We start from the raw sequence: 19,550 nt of genomic DNA, 5'->3' as shown, positions 1-19,550 counted from the left end.
CGTAGGAGTCGGATCCAGTAAGCGGGAAGGCTTTCCTGACGTCATCGACACGCGCCGGAAGTGCGGCTCACTCCGGTATTCACATGGAGCTGACTGTGAGGATGGTCGGCTTTGCAGAGCTCGGGCTGTCATCGTGGCTTGTGGAACAATGTCGGCAGCTGGGTTTGAAGCAGCCCACACCCGTGCAGCTCGGCTGTATCCCCGCCATCCTGGAGGGTGAGTATGGCTAGGCCTCTTCTTCAGGAGGCGTCCCCGCTCCTGTTTCCTCCCTCTGCCTTCTCGCAGCGTTTGCCCACGGTCCTGTGAGGCGAGGGGCAGCCTTGGGCGTTACGAGCGAGCCTCGGTCCTTGAGGCAGACTAGGCAGTGCTGGCGTTTGGGCCGTACGACTAACTCTGTGTGTCCTCACACAAGTGATGTTATGTCTGAAACTTTCATAGTTTCTGAGAAGTGGGAGGGTTTGGTGATAGTACTGGGAAAAATTTGATACAGTTTGCATTACTATCTTCATTTTACAAATGGAAACCGAGGCTGTCAAGATTGCTGGTAGATCCAGGACTCTGGTTCTAAGACTGCTCTTCTGACTCCTAAGGCCCAACCCAGTCTTGCGTTTAAAGAAACGCCTTCAGGAAGCCTAAGATGTGACAAGTTGAGGGATTAAATAAATAAAGATGAAGTCTTCAACAGGAAGGATAGGGTGCAGATCTGGAGAGGGCAGTCTAGATTTCTCAAGCTCAGATGCCCTGGGAGGGGATCAAAATGAGGTCGTGGTTAGTAGCAGGCATCTTGGGTCAGATAGATGTGGGTTCTAGTCCTTCCTGTTACTCACTAGCTTTGTGTCCTGGGCAAATCTCTGAGACTATGTTTCCCTTTCTGTTAAATGGGGAGGATAACAGCCTCTCCCTCCTAAAGTTTGTCAGTTGCTCAAAATGGGTAGTTGTCCAAAAGCCTAGGACAGAAAAGGCATGGGCCAGTACTGTACATACAGTAACTGCTTATCATACATTAACTGTTGTAAACTGTGGCTGATGGGACACCTGTCTACACCTGTGACACTGTTTTGCCCTCTGTCCAGGTCGGGACTGCCTGGGCTGTGCCAAGACGGGAAGCGGCAAAACAGCAGCGTTTGTCTTGCCCATCTTGCAGAAGCTGTCTGAGGATCCCTATGGCATCTTCTGCCTCGTCCTGACCCCCACCAGGTGAGCCCCCCGTAGGCCTCCTGGGTGAGTTAACGAGCTGTATTCTGTTGGGAAAGTGCCTTTACCTCTCTCAGCGCACTTTGCATGTGTGCAAAATGGAGACAGAAATTATGCCCACCTCTTAGGAGTGCTGAGGAATTAAACAAGATAGTGTGTGAAAAGTGCTGAGTATGGGGCTTGACTCAGGGCAAGCGCTGGCTGGATAGGAGCTGGCAGTAGTCTTGTATACAAAGAAATAGACACATCTCCTGTTCTTGGGCAAACAAACATGACGGTGGACATGATGGGTCCTGTAACAGCAGTAGGAGAGATAGGCGCTGCGTGCTGTGAGGGCCTGGCCTGGGGAGGGAGCAGTCAAAGAAGGCATCATTCAAAGGGTGCCTTAAAGGATAAAAAGGATCTCTCGAAGGGACAAATTTGGGGACAGGTATTCTAGGCACAGGGAACTGCCAATGCATTCATGCAAGGGTGAGAGAGGCAGGGAACAGAAAGGGTACTGGGGGCTGGGCATATAAAAGCCAGCTTGAAAAGGGCCTTAAATGCTAAGTAGAGGGTTAGAATTGATTCTGCAGGTGTGTGAGCAGAAGAGGGCAAAATGGGAGGCCAGGGAGCAGGGACATGGGTGGAGGCAAGGTCTGGGTGGAGCTGGGGCTGGAGACAGAGTGGAGGGGACTTGGACACTGTCCAGCCCTGGGAGAAGGAGAACTGATGCTTAGGTCTCAAGCTCTTGACTGTGGTGTCAAAGCTGTTGCTGAGGACAGGAGAGGAGGAGAGGATAGTTTGTGTGGGACTAGCAAGGGATGAGCCCAGCCTGGTGAAGGGGCAGGGGCCACAGTGGGCCTCTAACTTTTAGTATTAGAGCCTTTGTCCACAGGGAACTGGGAGCCACAGAGAGAGTGTGAAGGGAGAAGACCAGTCAAGAGGCCCTAGGGGTGGAAGTAGGAATGGGAGGCAGGCACAAAACCCCTATCTGATCTAGCCTTGTCCCTTCACACCCACAGGGAGCTGGCCTACCAGATCGCAGAACAGTTCCGGGTCCTAGGGAAACCTCTTGGCTTGAAAGACTGCATCATCGTTGGCGGCATGGGTACAGGGGGCCCAGGGAGGCTCTGGGCAGGGGACTCCTGCAGCCTGGGACCATCCACCCAGCCCCATCTCTCACCCTCCACCCACAGACATGGTGGCCCAGGCCCTGGAGCTCTCCCGGAAACCACATGTGGTCATCGCCACGCCAGGGCGCCTCGCTGACCACCTCCGCAGCTCCAACACTTTCAGCATAAAGAAGATCCGCTTCCTGGTGAGTTGACTTGGATCCCTGATTCATCCATTTGGGAAACGTGTCCCATGGGCCATTGAGTACAGCATTAGGAATGGTGACAAGGACGGCTCAGGGACAAACAAGAGGGGGCCTATATAGTGAAGATAGTTGAAGACAGGGTCTCTCTGAGGAGGTGATGTTGGAGCTGAGACAGGTGAGGGAGCAGGCCTCCCGGACCTAGAGAGAGAGAGTGCCCCAAGTGCTTCCAAGACCAGGAAGGAGGCCCATGGGGGAGGTGGGCTGGGCCCAGGCGTGTGGTCAGATCTTGGACGTGTGGTCAGCACTCTCACCCCAGATCTCTACCTCCCGCCCCCTACCGCTGGTGTACAGGTGATGGATGAGGCAGACCGGCTATTGGAGCAGGGCTGCACTGACTTCACTGTGGACCTGGAGGCCATCCTTGCGGCCGTGCCAGCCCACAGGCAGACGCTGCTCTTCAGTGCCACACTGACCGACACGCTGAGGGAGTTGCAGGGACTGGCCACCAATCAGCCCTTCTTCTGGGAGGCTCAGGCCCCGTGAGTCCACAGCCACGTTCCTGGGGGAGTGAGGCAGGCAGGAAGCGGGGAGGGTCACACCCACCAGGTTATTGGCTGTGGGTGGGGCGGGGCATTGGCCTCATTCCACAGAAGGGGAAACAGGGACCAACAACTGTTCCCAGGGTGCGCACAGTAGAACAGCTGGACCAGCGCTACCTGCTAGTGCCTGAGAAGGTCAAGGATGCCTACCTGGTCCACCTGATCCAGAACTTCCAGGATGAGCACGAAGACTGGTCCATCATCATCTTCACAAACACATGCAAGTGAGCACGGGCAGGCTGTCTCTCCCATCCCCTAGGCGCCCCTCCCACAGCCCTTCCTGGAGGCCCAGGAGGTGACCCGAGGTTGCAGATGTGAGGCACACAGCTGGTCTTGGCACTCCGGGGCACTCAGACCAGCAGCTTCAGAGGAGTCACTCAGAGAGGCTCAGAGAAGTCAAACAGTTTTGCCGAGATCACCCCTCCCAAAGGCAGAGCCAGGATTTGGGGTTCCTCAGACCTGCTCTTAACTGGAAGGGCCTCAAGCTATCCTCAGGAGACCCCTGCAGCAGCTGGGAAGGCCCTGGAACCTCTGATTTGCTGTGATCTCAGGGTGTCACTGAGGCCCGGCGCATTAGCACCAACAACCTGGGGCTGTCCTCTCCACAGTCCCAGGGATTTCAAGTTCTTTGACGTATTTGGGGAGAGTGCCAACAAGCTATAGGCTAGTCTAGCATGAGCCAGCATAGAAGGGCCATCCACAGCATGTGAAGGAGACCTAACTGGCTGCGCCCTACCCTCCACCGAGAATTTATTGGCTACCAGGAGAGAAAAGTCTGGATATAAGGCTTTCTTTCGTTAGCTTAAGCCAGGGGAGGGGTGAGCAGACAGATGTTGCAGGCAGGACACTGCACCCCTGCTTCTCCTTTCCCAGCTGCGCACGGCCACCTGCTTGAGCTCTCAGGGGTGGGAGGGGCAGGAGCGCCTTCCCAGGCCCCAGTGCTGGGCGGGCTGACAGCATGTCCTTCCCGCCAGGACCTGCCAGATCCTGTGCATGATGCTGCGCAAGTTCAACTTCCCCACTGTGGCGCTGCACTCCATGATGAAACAGGTGAGGCGTCGGCGGCCCCACGGATCCCCTCGCCCACCAGCCTCACCCTGGGGACTTCCCCAGCCTCAGCACCTTTGCCTAGGCTCTCTCCTCTGCCTGCAACACTCCCCCACTGGACTGAGTCCTGTGAGGGCGGGGACTGTCCTGGCCTCTGCCCTGTCCACTCAAAGGTTTGTTGAGATGCCATCTGACACCACCACCACCACCCGCCCCCAATTCTCTCCTCAATCCGGCACAGAAAGAACGCTTTGCTGCCCTGGCTAAGTTCAAGTCCAGCATCTACCGGATCCTGATCGCGACAGATGTGGCCTCCCGGTGAGCAGCTCCAGAGTACCCCCTCCCTGTGACGCCCCCACAGAAGGGCCAGAGGGGGAGGCTGGCATCAGGCATGGGTCAGGCAGCCTCAGCTTTGCTGCTCAGCAACCTCGGGTGAGTCCCAACCTCATTTCCCCCATGGGGACAGTGGTGCTGACTGGCCTCTGCCTCCAGGGGCCTGGACATCCCTACGGTGCAGGTGGTTATCAACCACAACACCCCCGGGCTCCCGAAGATCTACATCCACCGGGTTGGCCGGACAGCCCGCGCAGGTAAGCAGACAGGGTGGGCAGCCTTGGGGCACCTGTCCCTCCAGCCTGCCCACACCATAAGGAGCCAGTCACGAGCTGGTGGGACATGGGAAGAATACAGCCCACAGGTGAGAGACACTAGAGGCAGCATTTGCAAGTTGGGGGAATCATTCTTTCAAAACCATAGGTAGAGCTGCTTTGTCTTCTCCACGTGACCCAGGCAGCACTAACTAACATGCACTGTCCCCTGGGGACACAGCACACACTTCCCCAGTCTCCACCACTCCCTGTTGCCTCAACCCAGCCCCCTTCACCCGTCAGGGCTGCCATTTGGCCTGGCAGCAAGTGGGTGTATGAGTCCTGGTGGGTATGATGCTGTTCTGTGGGATTTGGCATCCAAGTTCAACCCCTCACTGTGAGTCTGGCTAGGAGCCAAAGGGGCATCCTTCTGTCTGCTCCCCAGCCCCACCCAGGAGGGGAACAGAGTTCTTGATATTCTTTCATGCCTGGAGTGGGGAGAGACATGGTTTCTGGGGCTGGAGTGGGCCTGGCCTTTCTCTCCTGCCCCATGGCCTCAGACAGGTCACATCAGCTCTCTGGGTCCCACTGCCTTGTCAGACGTTGGGTAACAAGAATGTGACACCTGTTTGGGGCTGCTTCAAGGGTCACGGGCCTCATCAGCTGTCAGAGCTGTTCCAGCACTAGTCACTGTCACAGAAATGGGGAATGGAGAAAGTGGAGTGCAGAGATCTGGGCTGAAGCCTAGCCGGGCTTATTGCTGACATAACTCAGCCTGGGCTGCCTGGCAGCCACACTGAAAAGGGAAATTAGCCACATCACCAGCCCCTGTGTAAGGTCAAGTTGGCAGGAGAGCCGCCTCCCCCTGGAGTCCTGAAGTTCCCCAGGGACAGATCCACCTACTACACAGAGGTGGGGCAGGGGGTTGAGCCCTGATGCCCTGGGCTTCCTTCATCTCCATCCACCCACCTACTGAGCCTCTGTACTGCTCCCCTTGACTGAGAGGAGCCCTGAGCTGCCTAATGGTCAGGGCTTGCTTTTATTGGCCCATGGTCCTGACCTCCAGCACATAGCCTGGGTGTGTCCCCCACAGGGCGGCAGGGCCAGGCCATCACGCTGGTGACCCAGTATGACATCCACCTGGTACACGCCATTGAGGAGCAGATCAGTGAGTGGAGGGGCAGGAGGGAGGGAGGGGTGGACGGTCCTCTGGGTGAGATGCCCACTCACCCTATCAGATGCCCGCTAGCCTGCTCACATGAATGGGCTTAAACTGTGCCTTCCTTCCAAGCCCCCAAAAAGTTTCTTTTGCCCAGTTGTTCAAACAGAAGCTCTGTAAGGGCCTTTAGCAGCTGAAAGTCAAATCTGGTGGGAAGGGACTTGGGTTTCTGAGACCAGGGTGTATGGGTGGTCCCTGTGGATGAGTCAGAAGCCCCAGGGACAGGGCCTGGGCATGTTTAAAAACTCCCTTGGGTGGTTTAAAGTGTAGCCAAGACTGAGAACCTCTGGGGCATCTCCAATCATTGCACAGACTGTCCTAAAATTCAGAAATGTCTTGATTTTAAAGGACACTGTTTCAAGGAAAAAAACCTCCTAATCAAATTCATAATGTTGCTAACAACAAAAAAAGAGCGGTCTATATATTTCTTGGGTCTGAAATCCTAGATCTTATCCCCATGACCCTGATCTGATATGACCCCGGATGGCCTGGCATCCCCTACTGCATGGGGAACTCAGTGCATGGTTGAAACCCCTCTCCTTGTTGTGTCTGCCCTCTCCTGGGCTCCTGCTGTCCCCACAGAAAAAAAGCTGGAGGAGTTCTCGGTGGAGGAAGCCAAAGTGCTGCAAATTCTTACACAGGTCAACGTGGTGCGGAGGGAATGCGAGATTGTGAGTGTTGGGACAGGGGCCGGTGTGAGACGGAGCTGGTCTTCAGGGCCCTGGGTGCTTCTTTCAAGATGGTGACCCCATGATGGCCTCTCCCTCCCCCCTCAGAAACTGGAGGCGGCCAACTTTGATGAAAAGAAGGAGATTAACAAGCGGAAGCAGATGATCCTGGAGGGAAAGGTGAGGGTCGTGCCGGCAGGGATGGGGGCGGGGCGCAAGGCTCCCTTGGGAGAATGATCAACCACCTTCTGGTCCTCCTGTGCCAGGACCCTGACCTGGAGGCCAAGCGCAAGGCAGAGCTGGCCAAGATCAAGCAGAAGAACCGGCGCTTCAAGGAGAAAGTGGAGCAGACACTGCAGAGGCAGAAGGCTGGCAGGGCTGGCCGCAGGGGACGTCCACCCAGGGCCCAGCCTGAGGCCCGCTCGTCCACAGCACCCACTCAGGGCCTGGCCTGAGATCCAAATGGTCCCCACCTGCCCAGCCTGGGACACCTTCATCGAGCTGTCGGTGGGAGGATCCTCCCCCAAGGACAGTCCCCCCTCCCAGTCTGCCCAGTCCCCCTCAGCAGAGTCCACGGACACCCATGTTGTGTGGCGCACAGCCTCTCCACCCTGTGGCCCCTTCTCAGAGCCTTGGCCAGGAGCCAGGCAGCAGAGGAGGAAAGAATGCTGGCTGTGAGGTTTGGGCCCAAGTCCACAAACAGTGACCTTGGCCCAGGATCACCCTGTTGGGGGATGCCATGGGGCCCTGAAGTGAAGATGTGTTACTTGCAGGAGGTGCTCAATAAATGAGTCTTTCAACTTCCCCAGTCTGACTCGGGGAGTGGGGGCGGAGGGAGGAGGGTATGCCTGCCTGTCTTCTCGAGTTCCCCAGAACATCATGTTACCCCCACCCCACCCCTAGGTTCTCCCATTTGGGCCAGGCCCAAAGCTTTGAACTGCAGTGCTGGCCATTCCCACCCAGAGACCTTGGGTTGGTGAAGCCCCTAACATGGGCTTCAGTTTCTTCGTCTGGAAAATGGGCACGGCATCTGCACTATTCTCCAGATACAGACGTCATGCTCTGTTGAGATCATTCCCATGCCTGGTGAACACAGCCATGTTCTAGGAGCTTCACCTGCCCACCTGGTTGCATTTGGGGTTGTGGCCAGAGTGAACGGGGCAGGAGCTTAACCAGGGTCCACCTAAATCCAAACTGGTCCAGACAACATGGGCTGAGTCCAAGAAGATGGGGCAGCAGAGCCTTGTGGCCTGGACGTGCCCCTCAGGCTCTGTGAGCCTCACTGTCCAAGTGGCTTACCAAACCCTGCACAGACTAGGGCAGACAGACAGAGGGTCCAGTGACGGCAGTTAAGTCCCCAGATGCTCACACACCACTCATACACACACGGCCACGCTTAGAAATGTAATGTGGGCACCAGCATACGCCCTGGGAGGTCTAGAAACCTACACAATGAAAAGCTCAAAAACAGCCCCTGAGCTGTGAACAGCCAGGACTGGCTGCAGAACTGTGACCAGGCCCTCCCATGGCTGAGTCGGGCTCCAGTCCCTGCCAGGGTGAATGGCCCACTGTGCCGCCTGCGGCCTGGCCCGTGGTGGGAATCGTTTGTGTAAAACCAGCTCCTGCAGGCTCCTGCTCCCACGTGGACCCGGCAGCCAGGCTCAGGGTGTGCCCTCGGCCAGGCGGGCCAGGCCCTCCCGTAGCTCGCTCAGCTCAAACAGCCTGACATCCAGCAGCTGCGCCGCCCGGCCCACCTCGGCCCGGGCCCGCTCCCGCTCTACCCGTGCCTCCTCCAGGCTGCGCTCCGTTGCCCGCAGCTGGTGCTCCAGCTCTGCATTTCGGGTCTCCAGGTCCTGCAGGGAGAGGGCAAGCGGGGTTGGGGGCCCCAGCAAGTCTCAAGGATCCAGCATCTCAACACTAGCTCCACAGCCCCACCCTAGGCCAAGCCCTCTCCATCCCCTGGCCTCCTCCCTGCTGCCTCTGCCTAAGACACTCCCTGGTCCCCTAGCCAATTTGAACATCATAGAACTAATCCCGTCCCTCTTTGGCTCAAAATCCTCCTGTCACCCATCATGTTGGGAATGAAATTCATATCCCTCGCTCCTCGCTCATTCCAACTTAGCCTGCAGGCTTCCTGGTGGTTCCTTGAACATATTGACTTCCTCCCCACCTCAGGGCCTTTGGACCTGCTGTGCACTCTGCCCAGGAGACAATAGGGAGCATTTGCCCAACCTCTCTCTTTGGGGGCACCAGATCCTTTAACTTCTCCACCTGCTAGACTCACATAAGCTACCCATGGACGTTTCTCACATAAAGTCTTCAGTGAAAGCTAGGCCAGCCACACCTGGGTACAAATGTAAGCTCCTGACCTCAGGCTGGGGATGTGTGAGGATTTGCTGGGGTCAAGAATGGAAATTCAACAAAGATCAAATACTGCTTGTTGAACAAATGGAAGGATATGAAACATTGTACTAATAACCATCGTTTATAAGCCACCTAGTGTGACTCAATCACCTGGCCATCCAAATCCTTCACAACTTTAGATGTCATCCTGACTCCATTTAGAGGTGAAGAAACTGAGGCTCAGGGAGGCACATAACTGCCCAGAACCCACCAGGAAGGGGAGATCCCCGGTCTGTCCCACAACAGGGGCTGGCTGCCATGCGTGGTCACCCCACCTCACATTAACCACACACACCTGCACCTTCTGCTGCGTCTCCTCACGCTCAGAGTTGTCTGGGGCCTCACGGGGCCCACCCGTCTGGCTCTTCAGCGTCTGGATCTCCTAGTGGAGAAGTTCCCAGGATCTGTTCTGAGGGCAATGGCTCCCCCACAGAAGGTCAGGGAAGGCAAGGCCCAAGGAAACTCATGCATTCCGACATGCTCACACACCTGGTCCTTGGTTTGCACTAGTGCCTCCAGCTGCTCCAGCGACTGCCCTGGCCCCTCTTTCTCACTGACCACAGGTGGCTCGGCGGCAGCCTGGGCCTCCAGCTCAGCCACCTGTGCAGACAGGAAAGTCAGCCCCTGACGCCCCAGCCTATTCTCTTCAGACCCCTGGAGAATCTCCCTTGTGATCAGTAAAGCCTGTGATAGCCAAGTCAGTGCACTCACTCCTGGTTGGGGCCCCCACCCTGCCCCTGGCAGGTAGGACTTTAGGGTCTGACAACCCTCTTAGGCTCACGTTATTTCACTCATATTACAGAGCAAGACACTAAGGCTTGGGGAAGTGACCTGCCGAGATCACATAGCCAGCCAGTGAACCCAGGACAGATAGGACTCAGGGGCTTCATAGTTGCCCGGGCAGCTTGGAGTCTCTGGGTGAGTGTGGCTCCCTCACCCGCTGCCTCAGCCGCTCGGCCTCTGCACGCTGGGCCTCCAGCTGCTGCCTCCACTGGGCAGCGGCGGCGTTGGCTTCTCGCAAGGCGCCCGCCAACTTGTTGTTACTGTCCTGCAGCGCGAAGAACTCGGCCTCCCACTGCACTTCGCCCACGGAGCTGCGGGGATATAGGAGTCAGCAGAGGGCAGGGCGGGGCCTCAGCGGGGCAGGGGCGGGGTGAGGGCGGTGCTGTGCTCGGGGGTGTGGCAATGGGCACGTCTGTGAGACCTCCAGGCTAGTGGGGTGGGGACGTCCCGGGGAGGCGGGGTCTTGCCGGGGGCGGAGTCAAAGTAGGCGCGTGGTCAGTTCAGTGAGACGAAGTCGGAATGCTGAGCAGGATCAGCCCATGGGGACGTGGACAGAACGGGGTAGGGGTGGGGAGGCATCCGTGGGTTTAGAATTAGCCGAGGGAAGCCAGGTTTGGCCCCAGGAGTGGAAGAGGCAGGGGCGGGATCGGCTCTGAATGGGTCATAATCTGGGTGTATCCTCCCCTACCCTGGGCCTAGACGCCACAGTCAGATCCCAACAGTTTCTGAGAACTTTCTCTCCCCGCCCTTCGTCCTGTCATGCCCCTATGCCCCACCCTACCCCCTCACCCCTCGGACAGCATCTTCTTGAGCCGCTCACGCTCGGTGGGACCAGGGGCATCTGCACTCTGGCTGCGGAACAGCTTCTCATCGCCGGGGCCATTGGCGCTGACAAGGGGGCTCGGGGGCACCTAAGGGAGTGGGCAGAAGCGGGGTCACAGTGAGGGGTGGCTTCAGTCAAGGACTCGTTAGAAGGTCATGCGAGGGGTCAGATCTGATGTTACTTGGGTCGTGACTGAGGGCAGGGGGTCCTTCCCAGTGCTGGGATCTGAATGCTCCTCTCCCTCCTCATCCACCCCCCATAGCTTCCCATGGCTCCTGGGCCTTAGTTCTGGGCCCTGCACCTAACGCGGCCTGCTGGGCTCTCACCAACCCCCCAGAAGCAAACCTGATGCAGACTAGCCTAAACCCACCAAGATACTGCAGCAGGGGAGCAATCTGAAACCTTCCTGCCATTCCCTCATAGCAGTGACCTTCCCTAGGGCCAAATTTCAACATCCTTTTAAGATTCCTACAGGAAACCCACTCCACCAGGCTGAATTTGTCACGAATCCATCTCACCGCCTGGACTATGAGCTTGAGTGCAGAGGCCAGTCTACTTTTTCATCTCTGTAACACTTGTGCCTAGCCCTGGGCCTGGCACACAGTAGGTGGTCAATAACTTATGCTGAAGAAATCAGTGAGGGGGAAACACCCAGGGACAGGTCTGCCCCTCTACTTAGCCATGTCAACTGCCATGTTTCAGCTCTGTCATGTGAGCTGATTTTCTGGCCTTTCCTGGTTGAAGGCTAGGACAGACCCCTTAGGACATGCTCCCATGGCACCCACACCCCTCTTCCATGGTCCTTGTCACAGATCTAGTTTTACATCATCTATGAACATTTGGTCTTGGGCACCAGCATGGCACTAGGATCCCCCCAGTATCAGCTGAGCTTCTGGCAGGCAAGGGACAGGGAATGCTGACCTGGTGGGTGGTGAGCCCCAGGGCTGGACTGGTGAGCTCCCCACCATCCTGAGATTTCTCCCGAGCCAGCCTCGCTGCTTCCTTCACTTCCTGGAACTTCTCAGCAAACTGAAGAATAGGTGGGCAGGGACAGTCAACAGACTCCCAGTCCCCTCCCCTGGGGGCCCCACCACATCATCCCCACCCAGCACCAGCTCTCTCTCTTTAGAAGGGACTTCAGAACTGAGTGCATCCCCTCATCTCATGAACTGAAAGAATGGGAAGAAGGCTTGGAAAATGATGCCCAATGAACAGGGTGGGTATCGGGGGAGGGGTTGTTCATGGACATGTATCCCCCTGAGCCACCTTGAGAAAGGGATTCCCTTCTCCCTCTCAATCAGGCTTATTTAGCAAGGAAAGCCTCAGATGGGTGCTCATCTGTCATTCATGGCAGGTCTTGGGCTCGGAGCCTCTGAGGAGCACCCGTAACCAGTGAGAAAGTAATCACCTGGTTCTCATTTTTGTTATACTAATGTTTATATGTACCACCCATACTAGTTTTCCAGTTAGGGTATGATATGTGTATATATACACATATATATATTTCATTTTAAAATAAATGTCCTTAGCTTGAAAGTAATTTTTTTTTAAGAAAATACTTACAGACATACGGCCTTTGCAAGATTTGTGTAAAGGGGCCAGTGCAATTCATTGGGGGTCCAGGTCAGGGAGATGTTTTTTTAAGAAAATGGTCTAAGAGCTCCAGTGATCCCACTCTTGGGCAAATAACCAGGGGGAACTTTAATTTGGAAAGATACATGCACCACAATGTTCATAGCAGCACTATTTACGATAGCCAAGATATGGAAACAACCTAAATGTCCATCGACAGATGACTAGATAAAGAAGTTGTAGTATATTCATATGATGGACTACTACTCAGCCATAAAAATAAAATAATGCCACTTGCAGCAACATGGATGGACCTGGAGACTGTCATTCCAAGTGAAGTAAGCCAGAGAGAGAAAGAAAAATACCATATGATATCACTTATATGCAGAATCCAAAAAAAAAAAAGACAAATGAACTTATTTACAAAACAGAGACAGACTCACAGACATAGAAAACAGACTTGTGGTTACCAGCAGGGGAAGAGGGTGGAAAGGGATAAATTGGGATTTCAAGATTTGCAGATACTAACTACTATATATAAACTAGACAAACAACAAGTTTATACTGTAGAGCACAGAGAACTATATTCAATATCTTGTAGTAACCTATAATGAAAAAGAATATGAAAATGAACATATGTATATGTATGACTGAAACATTATGCTGTACACCAGAAATTGACACAACATTGTAAACTGACTATACTTCAATTAAAAAAAAATGGCCCAAGAGCAATTGAATACTCCTGTGGAAACAAAATACTCCTACTTTATACCTCCAGCAGAAATGTATTCAAGACCTAAATTTGCAAGGAAAACTAATGCTTCAAAAGAAAAGAGAAGAAAAGCACCATGAGCTCAGCAGGACTTAAAGAGCACTAAGTATACAGGGAGACAATGGACAAGACAGTATTGAACTCTAGGAACAGCAGAGGGTGGAGGGAAGTGATGATGAAGGTAGAGCTAGGGTGTGTGGGGAAGACTGGGCCCATCCCAGTCACCCAGAAGAGGGGCAAGGTGTGTCTAAAATCAGAGTAGGTGGTCAGCCAAGCTGGCATGTGAACCAGGAAAGTCGGAAGGGACTTCTGCATGCCCATTCTGCAGCTGGGAAGATGGAGACCCACCATCTGTCCAGGGTCCCCCAAGGCACCCAGCCCCGTTCCTCCCACCACATACCCTCGCAGGCCCACCTGGGTCAGATGCTGCTCAGAAGCAAAGCCAAGGCCATAGACAGTGTTGGCGCGACTGTCTGCCCATTGCCCGAACTTCTGGGAGGTTTTGGTAAAGGTCATGTTGGGGGTGACAGTGCTGTTGATGATGGCCTAGGGAGGGGAAAGCAAAGGTCACAGTTGACGGGACTAGTAATAATATGAAACTCCTCGATGTATTGCTTTGTATTAACACCTCAGAGGTCCTTGGTCTGAGCCATTTCAGGAGAAAAAATGAGACCCAGAAAGACTCAGGGCACCTCCCCCCCAGGCCCCCAAGGCACACAGCAAGCCAGCAACCAGACCCAGGCCTGTCCCAGGGATCCTCGGCACCTGCCCCACTACCCAGGCCCCACCAGGACCTTGGCACCCCCAAGGCTGATGATTCGATAGACGTTGCGAGTGGCATCGTAGAAGTAGGAGACAGTGAGTGCGTGTTTGCCCGCGGGGATCCAGTTCCTCTTGGTGGCCGGGTCAATCTGGAACACATGCGCCCGTGTGCTGAAGATGGGCTGCTCCCTGTATGGGGAGAGGGTGCTCAGTAGGGGCCAGGCACCCTCTCCCAGGGGACTCAGGGTCAACTTGGTAGAGGCAGGGGCTCACCTGGCTGTGGACATTAGTCAGGCTGGCCTGGGTGGGCTCCAAGGGGCAGCCAGAAGGATGGTAGGAGCTGCTGGTTTGACCTCTGTGGGGAGAGGGGGCCTGTGAATGTCCCTCCAGGACAGACAGAGGGAGGCCAAATGTGTCCAACCTCAGGACTCACCTACCAGGTGCACCAGTCATAGAACTTCAACCAAAAAAATTAGGGAATCACTCAGCAAAAACATCCTGACTCTCAAAGTCTGGAGGAAGCTCTTGCAACACCCTGGGCAGGAGACAGCCTCTGATAGGAATCAGGTGACACCTGACATCTCAGCATAAACCTCTCATCTTCCTGGTTACTGGACACCCCCCCAGTGAAATCCTCTCAATCTCTGGGCTGGGCTGAGGAGGCCAAGACCAACTCCTGCTCCATACTTTCTGATTACGTTCACCCATCATTCCTCAAAGCAGGGACTCCATCAGAAAGTGGGGCATTGCCAGGTGCCTACTGGGAGATCAGTCCCCAGTGGACCCACAAAGAGACGCCTCAGCTTCCACTGTGGGGCAGAGGCACAACTTGGAGTCAAAGTCCAAATCCCCAGGAAGCTTTCAGATTAGTTAAAAAGACAAGATGTGGCTGAACAGGTCGGCCCTGAAACCCACCTATCACCACTCAATCCCAATACCTTGGGGGGGGGGAGATCCAGGTCCAGGAGGGACCTGGGGGAGGGGAAGGCAAACTGAGGTAACGGAGGCCTGGGCCTAGCAGCCTCTGTGGTCAGAGGGGGGATGCCACCCCCCCACCCCCCCCCACCCCCCCCGTCCTGGGCAGCTGCAGTCCCGGTCACAGGGTCTGAAACCGGAGCCCCTGTGTGGGGGAGGGGCAGCGACTTTGGCCAGGATAGGGGGTGGGTCCTGGGTCGAGTCAGGGTTTCGGGGCGCAGGGGTCCCAGAAACTCAGGCCCCTCCCGCCCCGACGCGCCTGCAGCGACTTGCCGCGTTGGGGAAAGTTACTCACCAACTAGTCATGCGACTCGAACGCCGCCGGCCGCGGGGTTCCCAAAGAGGGGCCCGACCCCGCCCGGTGTCCGGGATCCACAATCGCGTCCAGGGGCGAAGCCCCACCCATGATCCCCAGTCCAGGGGACCTGATATTCAGTCAAGATCGAGTCCCCACCCGCGTCAGAAGCCGAGCGCCCCATGGGCGCCCCAACTTCGGGAAGTGCCATCCCCGACCCTGGAACTTCCAAGATCCCTGCGACGCCCCCCTCCAACTCCGGGTCCAGAACTTCGGGACACGTTATCTACCTCCTCCAACCGCAGGTCCAGAATTTAGGGGCTCCTTCGCGCCGTCCCTGATTCCTGAACTTCGGGGACCCCCTGCTACCCTTTCATCCCCAAGTCCGGAATTTCGAGGTCCCCTCGCGCCACCCCTCCACCCCAGGTCCGAAACTTCGGAGACACCTTTACAACCTCCTGCAGCTACGGCTCCTGAACTTCGGGAACCCCTCGCACTGTCCTCTCCCCGACCTCGACTCCGGAACTTCGGGGCCCCCGCGCCCTCTCAAGCCCTGGAGCTTCGGGGCTCCCCGAGCCGTCCCCAGCCTCCGTATCTGGAACTTCGGGAACCCCCGCGCCCTCTTCCAGACCCTGGAACTACGGGACCCCCGCCCCCCACCAGTGAAGGCTCGGCTGGCCAGGCTCACCCTACCGGCTCGGCGCCCCGCAAGTGTCCAGGCGGGAGACGGGTGCGGCCCCGCGGCGCCGACTCCCCGCAGTCGGGCGCCCCACTCGCTCGCTGGCTCCGGGGCCCGAGCCCTCCACGCCGCCCTCCGCACCGCCCGCGCCTTTGTCTGCGCCGCCGCCGCCGCCGCCCGCGCCGCCTCGGGTCCCATCGCGGCGGGTCCCGACGCGGCCGCCGCCCGCCCCGCCTCCCTGGGCCGCCGAGGCCGCCCGCAGCGCCCTCTGCTGGCCCTCCGCGGCAGGGGGGAAGGGGAGACCGAGAGGCGGGAGCGGGGAGGACTGGGGAGATGAGGGTTAAGAAGGGTGCAGAAGGGGACAGGGGGTGGGGTGGAGACAGACACCCAGATCCAGAGACAGAGATGGAGGAGAAAGGCAGAGACACAGGAGACAGACAGACAGACCTAGGTGGATAGAAGAGAATGTGGCCTCATCTTCTCTTCAAGAGTGGCCCTGACCCTCCAGGTCACTGCTTCCTTTGCCTGTGATGGGGAATCAAGTCCCTCTTCACCCGATGGGAGTCTAGGGGAAGGCCACATGTGCCGCCTTGGTGGGGCTAGCCGTTAGCACACAGTAGGTGCTCAGTGCATGTTTCCAGAAAATAAACAAGATCTGGGCAGAGAGGGGGCTGGAAGAAGATAAGAAGAAAGCAAACAGAAGGCACTTAAGGGGGCTTGATCCCAGGTGCCCTGCTCAGAATCCTTCCTGCTTGCCCTCCTGCCCTACCCTGATCCCTGGGGAGGGGCTTCTGTCCACCCCTGGCTCCCCTAAAACAACCATAACGATGCTGACGAGGTTGGATTAGGGTTATCATTGCTGTGTTTAGGGTCCCAAAATCCAGGGTGGAGGGGATGTTGGTGTCCAGTTCCCACCAAGTGAGTGAATTGCCTGGAGGTCCACAGGCCTGGGTTTGCCACCTCTGGTCAGAGGGAGTCCACCCCTTCACACACTTACTGGGAGAGGGTCCTTCTGGAGTTGAGCCAAGATCAGCCTCCCCTGGTCTGAGCCTGCCTGTAGGGCCCACTTGTCAATCTTGTATCTGCTCTTTTTCTGGAGACACCTCCAAAGTCACGCAGTGCCATCAGGTTCACAGGCAGAGGCACTGGGACTCTTCAGAACCAAGACCTGCCCTCCCCCCGAGGCTCTGAGCCTCACATGTGAGCCCTCTGACAACCTCAGAGGTGTTTGCTTTTCATCTCCGCTATCTTCTTTCCCTGGTCTTGTGTTTCTGTTTCCCCTGACAAGAATCGCACATCTGAGCTGGTGGCTCCCTTCAAATTACCTTTAGGTGAATCCCTGGTCATGTCATTTCTGGAGACTTCTTCCCAGGCCAAGATCTGAGTCTTCCTCTCTCCAGGCCTTTGCTCAAGCTGTTTCTTCCACTTGGAATGCCCTTCCTGAAAGCATATATTCTATTTGTCTTTCCAGGCTCAGCTCCACTGCCCCCTCGCCTCCTGAAAGCTTCTCTGACTATCCTGGGATTGGAAAGGATCTCTCCCGCCTCTGCTCCACCAGCCCATCCCTTTCTGTGGGGTCCCTCATCTGTGTGACTTGTTTACTAATTCAACTATGGCCAGGTCTGGGTGTTCCTGGAGGGCTGGCCCACCCTGCACAAGAGGGACTACTTACCCTAGCTACAGAAACCGAACCACAGACTCAGTTTCCCCAGCTGCCTCTAACTTCACACAGCATCTGCAAAAGCAATGGATTTGGCTTCGCTCTCAGGCCCGAAGCCACAAAACGCTTGAACACTGTAGGGAACAAAGAAAATACCGTCTGTTCTATGCAAAGAGTGACTTTTCCTTAATACCAAAAAAAATAATTAAAAAAAAAAAAGTAACTGGAAAGGTGCCGGCAGGGCCGAGGCTTCTGGAAGCGGCTCAGGGTGTGCTGAGTGCTGGCCAGCTGCAGAGCTGGGGCCACGTGACTATTCTGTGGGAGTGGCCAGGTGAGGAGCCTGGGCAGACTTCACTCCTTGTGTAGGCACGAGGCAACAGCATGAGGGAGAATGAGGTCCGCTCTCAGGCCTCCAGGAAGGACTGGGATGGGGCTGGCCTTGAGCAGCCCTGGCCTGAAGTTGTCTTAGTCATGTCAAACTGAGGAAGTGGTTTTGTCAGTGCAGACCTCAGTTTTCCTGCCTGGAAAATGGGCTGATGCTCACAGGCCTGGGTTCCAGGGAGGAGGCAGGAAGGATCCAGGCAACACCAACAGCTTCTCACTGTCTCCTGGGCATAGATGGGTAGGGGGCTGAGCAAGGGTAGCCCTGAGCTACTGCCCCCACCCCAGTCTGAGACCTCTTTTGCCTGGTCCTTGGGCCTCTCTTCCAAGGGACTGGAGATGTCATTGTGAGGCAAGCAGAGGCCACCGTCCCAAGGCAGCTGACTAGAAATGACAGCTTTCTCTTGGGACTGAGGAAGGACATGAGGGAATGAGCTTCCTGCCATGGGAGGAACCAAGCAGGAAATGGAACAGTTTGTTCAGCTTTAAAGGAGCTGCATTTACAGAGTGACTCTTATAGGTCAGGCTCTGGCCTCTGTCTTAGTTAAATCTGACCCAACCTTTGGACTGAAATCTACTGGAGTCTTTCTCTTCCCTGGAAGGTTCTTATCCCACCAGAGTGGGGGAGGTCTGTCACTCTTCCCCAAAGCCACATGCCCAACCTCATGGCATAGGTCACAGTAGCTATGATTTGGTTACTGTCCACTTCTTCAATGGCTCTGTCTTAGCACCTAGAGAAAGGCTGACTTGCAGCAGGAACTTTGTAATGCTTTGTAAATGCTTCCAGAAGGAAGGGGTCCCTAAGGCCCAGCCTTGGTCCTTGGTGCCCTCCAGAGTTGCATGAGCCAGACAGTAAATGAGCTAGCCCTGCTTCCTACCAGCAGGATGACCTTAAAGAAGTCACTTTCCTTCCCTGTACCTTTGTTTCCCTATCTATAAAATGTGTATAAGAATGGTGCCTAGGAGCTTAATAATTGCTTGCTGTTATCAACATATTTATTCTTGTCTATCTGGGCATGTGGTATTGATCCTGTGTCGAGTTCTTAAGATATTCTCTTTCCGGGTGTGGAGAGTCCCAACAAGGTGTGAGTTCTTGAAGACAGAAATGGGTCCAACCTGGCACGATATCCTCTAAATCTTTAGCTCTGGGTCCCTTATGTGCCTCTTTAACCACTCTCCTTCTTCTTATTTCCCCAGGCTTGCCAGCTGGGCCAGCCTCTAGACCTTATCCTCCTGGCACACTCCTATTCATTCCTCAAAACCCCACCTCCAATGCCCTCCTGTCTAAGAAGCCCTCTCTCCTCTGCCACTAAACCCTCCCTTCTTCTAGACCAACCCTGACCCCAGGGGCTGTGTCCAGCTCTGACTCCCCCAGCCTGAGGGCATCTCAAGTTCTAGGCTGAGACCTCTCTTGGGCTTGGCATCTCCCAGCATGGGGTGGACACACAGAGGTCATGACAGAGGAGAATTTGATGATTCAATATTGGTGATTTTCAATCACTTGAAAGTGACCCCACCTTAAATTTGGATCCAATTTAATTTCTGCCCAAGGCCAAAGTTAATTCATTAAACAAACAGCCCCCAGGAAGTAATGGGGCCAGAACCCCTCAGGCCCAGTCATGAAGAGGCTGTGGGGAAGGGTTCTGGCACTGGATTATGGACTTGACCTCCCAGGACCAGTGCAGGTTGGGGGTGGGGGAGGTGGCACTTGAGCCCCTTCCAAACTCCAAACCTGGATCTGCGGTTCGGTTCCCACAGACCTAATTACCCTCATTTGCCACATGCACTAATTACCTCTGTGGTACCAGGTGGCTGGGCGGGGCTGCCC

General features: G+C 55.7%; 2 protein-coding genes and 1 long non-coding RNA gene across 7 annotated transcripts; 2 read left to right on the top strand and 1 right to left on the bottom strand.

The window, feature by feature from the left end:
• The first annotated feature begins 58 nt into the window (after positions 1-58).
• On the top strand, positions 59-7,418 carry DDX49 (DEAD-box helicase 49). Of its 2 annotated transcripts, XM_010972178.3 has the most exons (13): positions 59-216; positions 1,074-1,197; positions 2,199-2,284; positions 2,373-2,494; positions 2,846-3,033; positions 3,177-3,317; positions 4,068-4,143; positions 4,382-4,458; positions 4,633-4,730; positions 5,821-5,895; positions 6,529-6,617; positions 6,723-6,794; positions 6,881-7,418. In XM_010972178.3, the coding sequence occupies exons 1-13, from the start codon at positions 84-86 to the stop codon at positions 7,067-7,069; spliced, it is 1,470 nt and encodes a 489-aa protein (XP_010970480.1). In that variant the 5' UTR covers positions 59-83; the 3' UTR covers positions 7,070-7,418. The 2 variants fall into 2 exon arrangements, with proteins under 2 accessions (XP_010970480.1, XP_010970481.1); XM_010972179.3 differs by lacking the exon at positions 5,821-5,895.
• Positions 7,419-8,005: 587 nt separating this feature from the next.
• On the bottom strand, positions 8,006-17,077 carry HOMER3 (homer scaffold protein 3). 4 transcript variants are annotated; one of them, XM_074350373.1, is made up of 10 exons: positions 17,007-17,077; positions 14,006-14,087; positions 13,765-13,921; positions 13,385-13,516; positions 11,545-11,652; positions 10,590-10,711; positions 9,955-10,111; positions 9,507-9,617; positions 9,313-9,399; positions 8,006-8,467 (listed from the first exon to the last, which is right to left on the bottom strand). In XM_074350373.1, the coding sequence occupies exons 2-10, from the start codon at positions 14,017-14,019 to the stop codon at positions 8,276-8,278; spliced, it is 1,080 nt and encodes a 359-aa protein (XP_074206474.1). In that variant the 5' UTR covers positions 14,020-14,087; positions 17,007-17,077; the 3' UTR covers positions 8,006-8,275. The 4 variants fall into 4 exon arrangements, with proteins under 4 accessions (XP_074206474.1, XP_074206473.1, XP_074206472.1 ...); XM_074350372.1 differs by lacking the exon at positions 17,007-17,077 and adding an exon at positions 15,691-15,904; XM_074350371.1 differs by lacking the exon at positions 17,007-17,077 and adding an exon at positions 15,696-15,903.
• On the top strand, positions 15,173-18,680 carry LOC141574651 (uncharacterized). Its single transcript, XR_012501604.1, has 2 exons — positions 15,173-15,307; positions 17,153-18,680. It is a non-coding gene; the product is annotated as an uncharacterized LOC141574651 (long non-coding RNA).
• The last annotated feature ends 870 nt before the right edge of the window (positions 18,681-19,550 follow it).

This window comes from Camelus bactrianus, chromosome 22, assembly GCF_048773025.1.
Source record: "Camelus bactrianus isolate YW-2024 breed Bactrian camel chromosome 22, ASM4877302v1, whole genome shotgun sequence".
Taxonomy (NCBI): Eukaryota; Metazoa; Chordata; class Mammalia; order Artiodactyla; family Camelidae; genus Camelus; species Camelus bactrianus.
Note: the sequence above shows the minus strand (reverse complement) of the source record. Positions and strands in the feature narration are given on the sequence as shown.